The sequence below is a fragment of the Engraulis encrasicolus genome, chromosome 19 (assembly GCF_034702125.1).
Source record: "Engraulis encrasicolus isolate BLACKSEA-1 chromosome 19, IST_EnEncr_1.0, whole genome shotgun sequence".
NCBI lineage: Eukaryota > Metazoa > Chordata > Actinopteri > Clupeiformes > Engraulidae > Engraulis > Engraulis encrasicolus.
In genome coordinates this window covers 34,837,787-34,851,050 of record NC_085875.1, presented here as the reverse complement: position 1 = coordinate 34,851,050, position 13,264 = coordinate 34,837,787, and the positions used below count along the sequence as shown (strand labels likewise).

At 45.6% G+C, this 13,264-nt stretch overlaps 1 protein-coding gene across 1 annotated transcript; it reads right to left on the bottom strand.

Annotated features, from left to right (window-relative positions):
• Positions 1-199: 199 nt before the first annotated feature.
• txlnbb (taxilin beta b) lies at positions 200-12,815 on the bottom strand. Its single transcript, XM_063184212.1, has 10 exons — positions 12,713-12,815; positions 9,954-10,301; positions 9,273-9,364; positions 7,257-7,427; positions 6,082-6,276; positions 4,092-4,211; positions 3,337-3,411; positions 3,130-3,222; positions 2,722-2,817; positions 200-1,105 (listed from the first exon to the last, which is right to left on the bottom strand). The coding sequence occupies exons 2-10, from the start codon at positions 10,252-10,254 to the stop codon at positions 326-328; spliced, it is 1,923 nt and encodes a 640-aa protein (XP_063040282.1). The 5' UTR covers positions 10,255-10,301; positions 12,713-12,815; the 3' UTR covers positions 200-325.
• Between the last annotated feature and the right edge of the window lie 449 nt (positions 12,816-13,264).

The window sequence follows — 13,264 nt, the reverse complement described above, 5'->3', positions numbered from 1 at the left end:
CCATGCCAGTTGCATGCATGAAACGACAATTTCTTCCACCAAGGTCACACATGTGTCTTTATTTTTCTTTCAAAATCTTCTCTAGTAGGTGTGACACTCGAATAGGGCATGCTTTCCTTGTGTATTCACTGTATTCAGTTTAATTTTAATTTGCCATATTCACATAGCTCTACTGTAAAACAACCACAGTGCAAGTGCGACGTCTGTAAACACAGTTGAGCTTTATTTCCAAATTCATGGTTATAAATAAAGGCAGTATCAATGTAAAACTATTGTCATGGGATGGGAAGTAGAGTAACAAAACAAAAAGAAAGCTGAGACTAATTTAGTCAACGCTGGCGAGCTCCCTCTCCCTCTCCTCCTGCTCCTCGGATGTCAGGGTCTCTGCTCCGCAGCCGTTGACCCGCAGTGCTTCCGCGCTCAGCTCTTCCATCGTCGAGCTCTGACTGGCCCCTGGAGCGTTATTGTCGTCGCCGTTCTCGCGCTCTTCCTCGTCTTCGACGTCGTACTCGCCCGCCGCCATCAGGACCTCATGAGGTACGACGTGGGAGATGGTGAAGCTGGTGGCAATCTCCTTCAGCCGAGCCTGCTGGGCCTTCAGGGTGGACAGCTCTTTGGTCTTTGGGGAGTCGAGGGCGGCAGCGACGGCAGCTTTTGGCTCCTTAGCAGGAGCCGGAGCAGGAGCAGGGGCTGGGGCAGAGGTAGGGACAGGTATGGGTGCTGGGGCTGAGGCTGGGGCTGGTTCAGAGGCTGGGGCTGGGGCAGAGGTAGGGACTGGGGCGGGAGCAGGGGCTGGTTCAGACGCAGAGGCTGGTTCAGAAGCAGGGGCAGAGGCTGTGGATGGGGCTGGTGCTGGGGCAGAGGCGGGGGCTGGGGCAGGTGTTGCAGGTGAATGCTCCTTGGGCATCTCCTCCACCACGTCCACAGCCTTCTTCTCCTCTGTGACTTCCTCTGACTTCTCCTCTGTAGGAGCTGCCGTGGACGTCTCTGCCGCGCTAGTAGCAGCTACAAGGGGCTTCCTCTGCTCCTGCATAGCCCGGCACAGCTGCTCAAGCCTCTGGTTCTTTGTGGACAGGAGTTCCACTTCTTTATCTCGCACCACTTTCTGAGATGCAAAGCAATACAAAGACGTGTTTTAGAGAAATGAAATCACCAAATCAGCACATCCACCACAAACCACATTAAACCCCTTAACCCATTTTAGCCTGATGACTCTAGTAGTTGTTTGACCTTTGGTGCCTGGAGATAGATACTGCTTTCAAGCTCTTGAGATTTTAGCGTTTTCAATAAAATGTGGGTATGTTACAGCTGAATGAACACATTCTAATGCAAGAGGAGGGTCTTGTGTTTCTTATGTTATGTGCATTAGAGGAAAAGATATTTAGGTTTTTATAGGCTGAGGACAATTTTCTGAACAAGGGCTTGGGCATTCAGCAGGCGTTTTTTTGTAGGTGCTTTAGGCATCAATGGGTTAAGACACTACTACCCCTGTTATAAATTAGCTGTTACCAGAATGGCAATGACCAAGTTGTAATGTATTACTAAAGGCCCTGTGCTCTGTCATAGTGGTGTAGTACTATGGTAGTTACGTTTTTTTTTCAGTGACTAGTACAACATCCCAGTGGCGGGACGGTGACTGGTAAGGGGCTACGCACAAACTAACTCACACAGTTTAGAGGTAAACCACACCATTAATTCACAACAAAAAAGAAGTAGAAAAAGAACTTCACAATAAAAGCAAAAATGGAATAATATGCACGCAACAGCTTTCAGCTGTAAAAGGGCACCTGGGGGCACCTGGGGTTGATGAAGACCACATTTGTGGTCGAAACATGTTGGCACTTTAATTTCAATTATGAGTGGCCACATTTAATAAAGGCTTTTTAATATACCCCCTTCTTCACAGTGATATACCACTGTGTGCCTGGGACCTGCTGTTTTTCTGATTGTGGTTTTCCCTCCTCCAAGAGCACCACTTTTTGACTGTTTGTGATACACCTGAGCGCCGGGTTGACATTTCTCTCTTAGGCAGTGTTTGGTGACAGGACTATACATGGGTTCAACATTTTTGTTTTCTCCTGACTGCGCGAAACTAGCTGCGCACAACTCAACTTCTGATTGTTGGAAACTCAACTTCTGATTGTTGCCAGTGTCTTGACCCTCCTCACAACACCGTGTTGATAAACAAAAAAAACCCATCTATACTGTAAGCCTTTCCTAACTCAAATATTACTGCCATGAATGTGAAATGCTTTATCTTCCTAATCAGTATATCGGTTTAACATGGAGTTGATGTAAAGGTTCACTTTACCCCTGCTCTATGTTCCTAGTAGTGTTACCAAATCATTTGCTATAAATAACCCCACTCTTAAATTTTTCATAAGCGTGTGCTGCTATAGCGATGCTGATTTGAAACAAATTGAGTCATCAGTGATGATGACGCCTCCAAATGTAGGCTAGGTGATGAAACCTTTTGACATCTCAGTATTGCAGATGATTAACCTACTTCTGCCCATAGGCAATGAAGAAAACCGCACACGATGAGCTCCCATTTAATCCCTTTTATTTTGTGCCGTTTCGGGCCACCCTGGCTGTAAAATTGATTAAATGGGGGCTCATCAGTGTACGTTTTTTTTCATTGCCTATGGACTTAGAATTTTTGGACCTGCACCCGAAACCAGTCTCTTTTGGATGTGCGTGAGATTCGATTGGGTAACCTACTTCTGCCACCATGTCCACCAGGGCCTTGTTGCAGCCGTCGAAGCGAGACTTCCAGCCACTGGCCTCCTTCTCCAACTTCCTCATCTTCTTCGACATCTAGAAATCAAATCAAATGAGAATTACACACGTGTGTGGACTGTGTCCTGGTATTTGCTGAATAACGTGACGATGGATTTTCGTTTTGTTTTTGGCAAGCCAGAACATGCTTCTTGAATGTGCATTATTATTATTTATTATTATTATTATTGTTGTTGTTGTTGTTGTTGTTATTATTATTGGTGCTGTTGTTGTTGTGGTTGTGGTTGTTGTTGTTGTTGTTGTTGTTGTTATTACTATTATTATGATTATTATTCGTGGTGTTGATAGGTTACATATATTAGAGTCTATTGATGGTACAATCAGACGAACCCTATCCATGTCTTGCTTGAAGCTGGCATAAACACCAGTGCTTTTGGACACAGAGCCTTGGAACTCCTCAAACTTCTCAGAGTACACAGCCAGCTGAAAAGAAAAAAAAGTGATGGCGGTTTTAAAAAAAAAGGCAGTGGTAAGAAATAAACAATATGTAATACCAAATCTTTAGCAGAGACAGTCCTAGAGATGGTAACGTCATACCTGAGCTTTCATGTCAGTTTCAGCTTCTCTCAGAAGTTTCACTGTCAGTTTGGCCTCCGCAGTCTGTTTCAGGAGCTACGTACACATCACAAACAACACTTAAAAAAAACAACTTCATTTTTTATTAATAACTGTTACGACCTGGCTCGTGATATAAGCCGCAACATAAAAATGGAGACACACAAAGATTTACAGGTCAAATAGAAATCTTTTATTTACAAGTTCAAAGTCCGAAATGTCTAGGGTATGATCAAAATAGTGTTGGTGCAGTATGGCATGGACTGAGTAAATGAATGCAATGCATGTCAGTGAGTGGAGATTGGAGGCACATAGAATAAAAGGGGGAGACAGACAGAAGAGAGTAGGAGTAAGGAGCGAGACCAGCCGTGTGTTCGCACACACGGCCTAGGAGTGCCTACTGAGCTAGAGCAGAGCTCCAGCTTTTAAGCAAGGCACCGCCCAGGTGCACCCAATGATTGCAATTAACCCACCTGGCACCAGCCCTGCCCGTGCACTGACTTGCTAGCACCAGGAGGGGGCTGACAGGGTCGTCACATAACCCACTTTAAATACATCATCTTTATACATTCGGTATGTTAAAAATAAAATAAACTAACTATACTTTTACCCAACTGAATCTATTGATCTATTTTAATTGACATGAAGTAGGCTACATTTTCAAGGTTATCATACTAACTGTATGGTACCAGTGCAAGTAAGTACCAGTTGTACTAATTGCAAAGTACTGTACTCACATGTTCCTTCTCCACTTTGTGTCTCTCCTCGGCCTCCTTCAGCATCAGGTTGGCCTGTGCCAGCTTGGTCTCCAGAAGCTTCTGCTGCAGGTCTCTGTGCTTGAACACCTTCTCCAGGTTCTGGTAGAAGGAGAGGAACAGGTATATGCATTTTAATTTGTTAAAATATGCACTAGTTCACTTAAATTTAGCCGGCGTTAATTAATGAATCAGCCTTAATTACAGTAATACGGCATTATAAATTTGTTGTCACCAGAATGGCAATGACTGAGTCGTAGTGCATTACTAAAGGCCCTGTGTTATGTCATAGTAGATGAGTACTATGGTAATTAACCTTTCAATGACTATTACAGCATGCCTCAGGTGGAATGGCGTGCATTTAGGGGTTACAAACAATTTTAATATAAGAAGGTTCCTTGGATATCCTTCATACTTGTTTCCAGAGATGGGACCAAGTCACTAATTTGCAAGTCACAAGTAAGTCTCAAGTCGTTCCAGTCAAGTCCGAGTCAAGTCACAAGTTAAGACACATTTGACCAAGTCAAGTCCAAGTCCAAGTCGTACCAAAGCCAAGTCAAGTCCAAGTCCAAGTCTCATTTTTTTCCAAGTCACTTACAAGTCACCTTATATTCTATGGGCAACATTGACAATTACTTTTGGTCATAAATTCATTACCTCTCCACACTGCTCTGCATGTCCCGCATTGTCAGTTGTGTTCTAAACAAAAATAGTAGGCCTACTGGTGTTTTTTAAGGGCAATTCATTTAATATTTCATTTTTTCATGTAATTTCTTGACATACAAATGCAAAAAAATAAGTACATATAGACTTGCCATACTATTGCAAGTCATTGCAAGCTAAAACTGGCAAGTCAAGTCAAGTCTCGAGTCAATAGTTTGCAAGTCGAGTCAAGTCACAAGTCATTCTTAATATTGGCAAGTCAAGTCTCAAGTCAAGTCATTTGTGTGCTCAAGTCTGACTCAAGTCCAAGTCACGACTCCCAAGTCCACATCTCTGTTTGTTTCAAACTGTGATGTTAACCAAAGAGCAGCTTCGCACTACTTGAAGAATGCCGAAGACCTCTAACTGACATTCTTTTGTTTTGGTTAGTAATAGGTAGACTTAGCCTAGCGAGCTAGACCCGTACAGCAAATTCAATTTGCGGTCGCTAGGGGCGTCTAGATTTCTAGGCTAAGGTAGACTACATATTTCTGAGATATTGAGATTTAATTCTGGACGAAGGAGGAAACACAATTTTGCAAATCAACTAATTTTACACCTATGATATTGCTTTTACAGCCTATGGCCAAAATATGAATATTAACCATGTTTAATTCAATTTAATGTTTAATTCAAATTACAAATTGCAATAATAACTTTCAGAATCAGCCAACCAAGGCTTCAACATAGCAGGTCTAACTTAATGCTTCACCATATTTGAGTTCCAACTACACACTTCAAACAGAAGGTGATTAGATCAGTTAGGCTAATTGGGCTCAGATGATTTAGGAAATGGCTTAAGCTAATATGTGGCCGTAGGTCTTCAAAGGCCTGATGATGCCTGTGTCCAAACGTGAACTGTGTATAAAATGTATGAAAAGCATCTGCAGAACTTGACATTAACTTTTGTCCCCCTCACTGATCACTGTGGCTAGTCTCTAACCATTCAGCCATGCCACTAGCCACCATTATGTTATCACTTATTACTATGATTAGTCTGCTCAGCTGAAGTAGGCCACTTAAGCAAAGACATCAGTGCTGTTGACATGGTTTACTACATGAAAAGAAATCAAACAAATACAAACTGAGCTTTAACCAGGCTACCCAGCAATGTCATACGCATCTGCCACAGTGGCTATAGTGAGACTGAAATTATTACTGGGTAGGCCTACTGGTTGACTGCTGCCAATGTCATGCCCTGAGCGTGTGTGTAGCCTATACAAGTACATATTTGTTTTCTTCTGTGGTGTTGTTGTATATGGCTCCCTACCGCCTCCCTCTGGTCGTACTGTGCAATGAGCCCCTTGAGTTTCTCGGCCAGGTCGCTGTTCTCTTTGCACAGCTTGGTGTTGCGCGTGCTGTGCTCCTCGATCTGGGCCTGGATGTCGCTCAGCGTGCTCTGGAAGTGACTGGTGATCTCTTTGCGTTTCATGTCGTCCTCCCTGCACCTCTGCAACGTTTCCTCCTGCACGCATGCACGCACGCAAGACGACAAATGACAGTAACAGATATAAGATGATTTATGAATGGACTATATGATTCTTATGTGGCACTGGCACATACTTGCACATGGCAAGCTTTTTAAAATTATTACTATTATTCTGTGGTTTAGTAGGCCTATTGTTTTATGTTTACGCTGTCCCCTGTGGTACCCTGTTGTGTATATGTTTTTTAATCACCTTTACAAATTTTGTTGTACATTACCTGTACAATGACAATAGGCATTCATTCATTCATTCATTCATTCATTCATTCATTCATTCATTCATTCATTCATTCATTCATTCATTCATTCATTCATTCATCAAGTACTTGAGCACAGCAGCAGGAAGAATGCAGTACACATGCATTGTATTATTTTGTGTGTGAAGAGTGGGACAGCAGGAAGCGAGGAAGCAAGTGGAAGAGAGAGATGGGGGAGGACCGGGAAACTACCCAGGTCGGGAATCGAACCCGGCCCGGGTCCCTGGCACAACAGTGCAGTGCCCCACCATTTGTGCTGCAGCGGGCCTTGTGTGTGTTTTACGGTGCTGTGCTCTCTGCTGGGTTTGATTAGTGGGCCGGGAAAGACCCGAACCAGCTGTGGCTCTATCAGCTGGGCGCTGGTCTGCTGCACCGGTGACCCGGGTTCCGGTCCGGCCCGGGTCATTTGCTGGGCCATCCCCCACTTACTTCCTGACACCCTCAAACTATCCTGTCACCAAAATAAAGGCTTAAAGCCCAAAACATCTTTTTAAGAAAAGACTGGACCCGGCCGTGCTGTGGCCAACCGGTAGGGCACTTGCCTGCCATGCGGCTGGTTCGATTCCCGGGCCCTTTGCCGACCCCTCCCTGTCTCTCTCCCAATTCGCTTCCTGTCCACCTCTCACACTGTCCTATCAAATAAAGTCGAAAAAGACACAAAAAAATCTTCAAATTAAAAAAAAAAAAAAAGACTGGACCCACCTTGAGCGTCTTGTTGTGTCTCTGCAGCTCTCGGCACAGCCCCTCCAGCTTGCTGCGTGCCAGGACGGCGCGGCTGTGCTCGCTCTGCAGCGTGTCCTTCTCCTTCATCACCTGCATCAGCTTCTTCTGGAGCACCTTCAGCTGCTTCTGCTCGCCGCGGTGCTCCTCCAGCTATACGGCACACCGCGCCACCATCACAGACACAGGTAGACACATGTTACAGATACACATCACTGTCACTGACACAGGTACTGTACATACATTAGACACACATCATCATCACAGACACACGAAACACACACAGACACACGAAATTTGGCTTCCAGGAGGGCCCATAGTCACATGTAGCCTAGGGGCCCCGGCTATCCTTATCCGGCCCTGGGCACACGCCACTGTCACAGACACACGTAGACACAAATTACTGATACGCATCACTGTCACTGACACAGGTAAGATACATTACAGACACACATCATCATCATCATCATCATCATCATCACAGACATCAGTAAATACACATTGCAGATACACATTGATGGGCAACCGGGATTCAGAAGCAACAACCCAGGGCTACATGTTCTAAATGACCAGGTTTTACCTGTCCAGGAAATCACCTGGTTGAATTGGACAAGCAAAGCCAGGTCATTTGGAATATGAGGCACTGGACTGTAGCTTTTGAATCCAGGTTGCCCATCACTGCGTAGACTGCTTCTGCTCACCGCGGTGCTCCTCCAGCTACGGCACACGCAGGTACATACTCGTGGTGTGTTCCAATATTCGCACTTTCCACCCTTTCCGCACTGTGTTTGGGTACGCAGGGTGTTCCATTTCTAATCGCGACGGTAAAGTGTAAATTACCCGGATAACGCCCCCAAAACGGCCATTTTTTGAAGTGTGGAGTTACTGTACACTTTTCGCACTCAACGGCCGCCATGTTTGTTACGTAGTTGAGTGTCAGATCTGTCAAACGGCTGAATCTCCGTGATAACAGCATAGTTTTGAATCCAAAGACAATCGCCATGTGTTTTAGAGGCAGGGGTAACTTTAAAAAGTGTCAGCATAACGAACAGTGCCTTCCGTGATGAATTGCATATTGGCGGTTGGTAAACTCTGATGACACGCGACCAACCGTCATTTCCGCTAAGTGTATCAGACAGAACGGGAATCGGAATGTACTCGCCTCGTGAATCATGGAGGGTGGAGAGTGTACTTCACTGCACTTAAACAAGGTACACAGTACAGAGGGTGAATAATGGAACACACCAACAGATTGCAGATACACATTGTCGTTACAGACACGTATAGGCCTACAGGTTGATCCAGGTAGACACACATTACAGGTAGGTCCACGTCACAGGTCACAGGTAGACACATATTACAGATTCACATCATTACTGCAGACACAGTTTGATACAGTACATTACAGACACACATCATCTTCAGAGACGTCGGTAAATACATATTGCAACTTTCGTGGGCTGGATTAACGCACAGGTTAGATATGGCTGCAGCCTAGGGCCCCGATTGGCCAAAAGTAAAAAATTGCAGAATTGTGACAAGAAGCGATATTCATATTCAAATGTATCTGTCGTGTGGAGTACAGTTTTAAATCCTGTCAATATTCCTCACCATTACATGGTTGACAGACATTCCTAGCTCGTAATTATGACATTGTGTAATTTTGTGGCGAAATTTGCCTTCTAGGTGGGGCAGTAACATACTGTACAGTAGCCTACTGTAGCCTAGGGGCCCCAGGCCATCTTAATCTGGCTCTGGGAACACGCCACCATCACAGACACACGTAGACACATGTTTACAGCTACGCATCACTGTCACTGACACAGGTAAGATACATTACAGACACACCACACATCATCATCACAGACATCAGTAAACACACATTACAGATACATCGACTGCAACTTTCCAGCATTTAAATATGGGACAAGGATATGTTAAGGTAACACAATGTCTAAACATCTGATTGAGAAGACATTGAGCAGTAGGTGTCCTCACCAGCTCGGCGTGCTTCTTGATGAGCGCGTCCAGTTTCTGCTCCGGGGTGCCCAGCTTGTTCAGGCTCTGCATCAGCAGCATGGCCTCTTTACCTGCAGATGACACGAGGAGATAACGGGATCACATCCAGGGGCGGCTCTAGACCAAAATTACCAGGGGAGTCGAGGTGGGGCCATTATTTTTTCAGGGGGGCACAATTGTAAATTGGCAAAAGAGTTTTTTTTTTCCTTTTTGGACAGGTCAGTGTGAGAGGTGGACAGAAAGTGAATGGGGAGAGAGATGGGGAGGGGTCGGCAAAGGACCCGGGCCGGGAATCGAACCTTGGTCAGCCGCACGGTAGACGAGTGCCCTACCGGTTGACCACGGCAGGGCCAAGAGATAATTTTGTAATGTTATGAATATGTAATATGCAAAAATGTATATCATGTCACAGTCATTGGCTGTTCAGCACAGGGGCCACAACAGGGGCCAGGAGGAAATGTACAGGGGCACTGGCCCACCCTGGCCCCTGTCTAGAACCGCCTCATGGGGATCAAATCCAGGCCTGGACTGGTTATCAAGCCAGCATACAAGCTATTTCCCGGTGAGCGATATTAGTGGCCCGTTATTTAGTGGGCGTCACCAGGCCCTGTTTGCTCTCCATCCAACTCTGATCACATCACATCACACCGAGGGTCTCACCGAGGTTCTTGAGCAGCTTCTTCTCAGACTTCTGGTCTTTAGCAGTTTGGCCACCGCCTCCGTCCTTCTGTGGGGACGACTCTCCTCCTCCGCCGCTCTTGCCGTCCTCGTCCACCTCCTCGGTGGGCTTCTCCACCAGCTGGTAGGTGCTGATGATGTCCTCCAGCTGCTGACCCAGCTCATCCGTCAGGTCCACCGCGGGCTCCACCACCACTGGGGGCTCCACCACCACCGGAGCGGGAGCAGGGGTTTTGGTGGTGGCGGTGTTCCCCCCCTTCTTGGCCTTGCGACGCGGTTCCATATTTCCAGGGGCAGGTCACTGAGAGGAAGTTGGGGGAGGTGGGTGACCTGTGGTGTGTGTGTTTGTGAGAGAGTGAGAGAGAGAGAGAGAGAGAGAGAGAGAGAGAGAGAGAGAGAGATTTCACATTTAAAATCTCTTTATTGAACCAAGCACACATCCACCACACATCCACCAAAAATCCCCACCTCCCAACCCACCCTACCTTACTCCATCAAAACAACCCTTTACCAAAGAAAACTTACTGTAACCCTCAACCCGTGTGTGTTTGTGAGAGTGTGTGTGTGTGTGTGTGTGTGTGTGTGTGTGTGTGTGTGTGTGTGTGTGTGTGTGTGTGTGTGTGTGTGTGTGTGTGTGTGTGTGTGTGTGTGTGTGTGAGTGTGTGAGTGAGTGAGTGAGTGAGTGAGTGAGTGAGTGAGTGAGTGAGTGAGTGAGTGAGTGAGTGAGTGAGTGAGTGAGTGAGTGAGTGAGTGAGTGAGTGAGTGAGTGAGTGAGTGAGTGAGTGAGTGAGTGAGTGAGTGAGTGAGTGAGTGAGTGAGTGAGTGAGTGAGTGAGTGAGTGAGTGAGTGAGTGAGTGAGAGAGAGAGAGAGAGAGAGAGAGAGAGAGAGAGAGAGAGAGAGAGAAAGAGGGGATAATATAGGGGTCTAAGAAAGTGTTTTATTGTCTCTGCCATATTTTGTTTGGGCACGTTTTGGTCACAAGTTATTCTCAATTTTGAGCATGTAATATGAAAAATGTTGCATACTGACATATTGCATCTTGGGCATAATTACATCTGGGTTAGTTCAACATTGACTGAACCTGTTAATAAAATGGTCCAGGGATGTCTCCCATGTGTATGATGAAATGGAAATATGGCCTTTTTTCTGTTGTTATAATACTGGGGCGATTCATCCGTTAATCAGTTTCCCTTTACACAGTACGTGTTTTTTTGTTATAAACTATAAACACAGTGTTGTGGAGCAAGAAGACACTGGCAGCCAACCACGTGAGCTAATTTGTTGACCGACAGCGGTTTTCAACAATCAGAGGTTGAGTTGTTCGCAACCATGGTCGCAAAGCCAGGAGAAAACAAAAATTGAGAATCTGTGTATACTGGGGCAATTAATCCAGTTCCGTTACTCAACTTCCCTTGTGTATTACCCCCCACCTAAAGCTTAACTATGCGGTTGATGTGGTGAAAGGGAGCTCTGTGAAATGAGGCTTCTTTGCTGCCTCAGCTCCTCAACACATCCGACACACATCCGACACACACCACCAAAAGGTGGGATGATGCGAACCAGATGGTGATGAAATTTATCACTCTGCTTTTGCAACATTTACTTTATTTACTTTCATACCAAGAAAAGGAGTGCTTTAATACCACCTGAATTCCTGCACTTGGCCAAAAAAAGAGGAAATGGTCTCAGTTATTTACTGTATGTGAACAGCCAACATTTTTTTTGTTATGGCATGACAGGAAACAGATTGTAGTTACTCTAGCATGATTCCCCCCCACCCCCACCCCCTTCGCCCCCATGTTTCTGGCAGAGCTGTGTAGCCTATATTCAAATCTGGGGTGCATTTCTCGAAACCAAAATTGCTACTTTTTTGTTTGCAATGCAATTTCCCATTGACAACTATCCAAGTTGCTAACGGGCTAACAACTATGCTTTTGAGAAACGCACCCCAGATCACAAATCAGTCCTCCTCCTCATATTGCGCTTGTTGTTTACTGTTTGCTCGACACCTTTGCTCCATGTGGCTCTGGGCTGGCTTGCCATGCAGTGCAGGCAGCGGTATGATTTGACAGTGTGTGTTTATCTGGTTAAATTTAGCCGGCCTGCTCAGCCGCCCCACCGTCTTCACAGGCACGGCACATGGCACCTGTTCTGAGGCCAGCCAGCCAGCCAGCTATTCTGGGAGCTGCTTAATATGGGCAAGTTATCTATTTGTTACCACAGCTTTTACCCAATTAACACAAGAGCAGTATGCATAATGTATTAATTAGATTGTTTAAACATGTCACCACCAGTCACTGCTAAATTGCAGTTTGAGAGGTCAACAGCACGGGTAGTAGTGCTCAGTGATAGCACTATTGTATCATAGCTAGATCAAGGACACAGGGCAAAACTGTGAAATGCGTAAATATATAATGACAACCATCTCAAACAGTCAAACAATTGTGTAGCCATTGTTTTGTGAGGTTGTAGCGCCCCACACAACTGATTTCCAAGCACCATGGGGAATGGTGACCGACCGCTGTCCCCGTGACTGTCCCTTCGCACACCTCACTCATAGCCCCCATGAGGCAACCAGTCCTCATACTAGCTAACCTAAACTACTCAGACAAGACAACAGAGGTGCTTTAAATCAAACCAATAAACAGATTTCACGTGCCTTTTCAAGACCTACTCACTGTACGCTGCAACAAACACATTGTGGTTTACTAGCTAGTGGGAATATTGAAGTGCTACTTACCAATACTGGCAGCGAGGAGAGGAGAAGAGGAGTGGAAAGGAGTGAGAGGGGGCTACTAGGGAGCACGCACGCACACACACACACACTACACACACACACACACACACACACACACACACACACACACACACACACACACACACACACAGACACACACACGGACACACGGACACACACACACACACACACACGGACACACACACACACACACACACGCCCACACACACACACGCACACACACACAGCAGCAGCTGCGTTAGACAAGTCCTCAAAATAACCCCATGTGCCACAAGTAGAAGTAGCTGTATGGGAGAGATAAGGGGAGTAGGGTGCTAGAGACACAGTAATCTCACCCCCTAATAGAAAGATCATCTTCTCTAGATACAACATTGGATATGTAGGCCTATTCTTTGACCCCGAAACCTTTTTTAAAAAAAACTAGTTACCAAACTTTTCTGATTTAAAACCAATTACTGTGATTCTCCAAGCTGAGGGCTGACCAGATACAACAATTACAGTAATGCTTTGATTCATGACCATGGGAATGCCTGC

Coding starts and splice junctions, on each gene's coding strand:
- txlnbb (XM_063184212.1), bottom strand. CDS start 10,254: ATGGAACCGCGTCGCAAGGCCAAGAAGGGGGGGAACACCGCCACCACC. Junction 6,277..7,256: donor GACACAACAAGACGCTCAAG/GTGGGTCCAGTC, acceptor GCATGCGTGCAG/GAGGAAACGTTGCAGAGGTG. Junction 3,412..4,091: donor ACAAAGTGGAGAAGGAACAT/GTGAGTACAGTA, acceptor ATGTGTACGTAG/CTCCTGAAACAGACTGCGGA.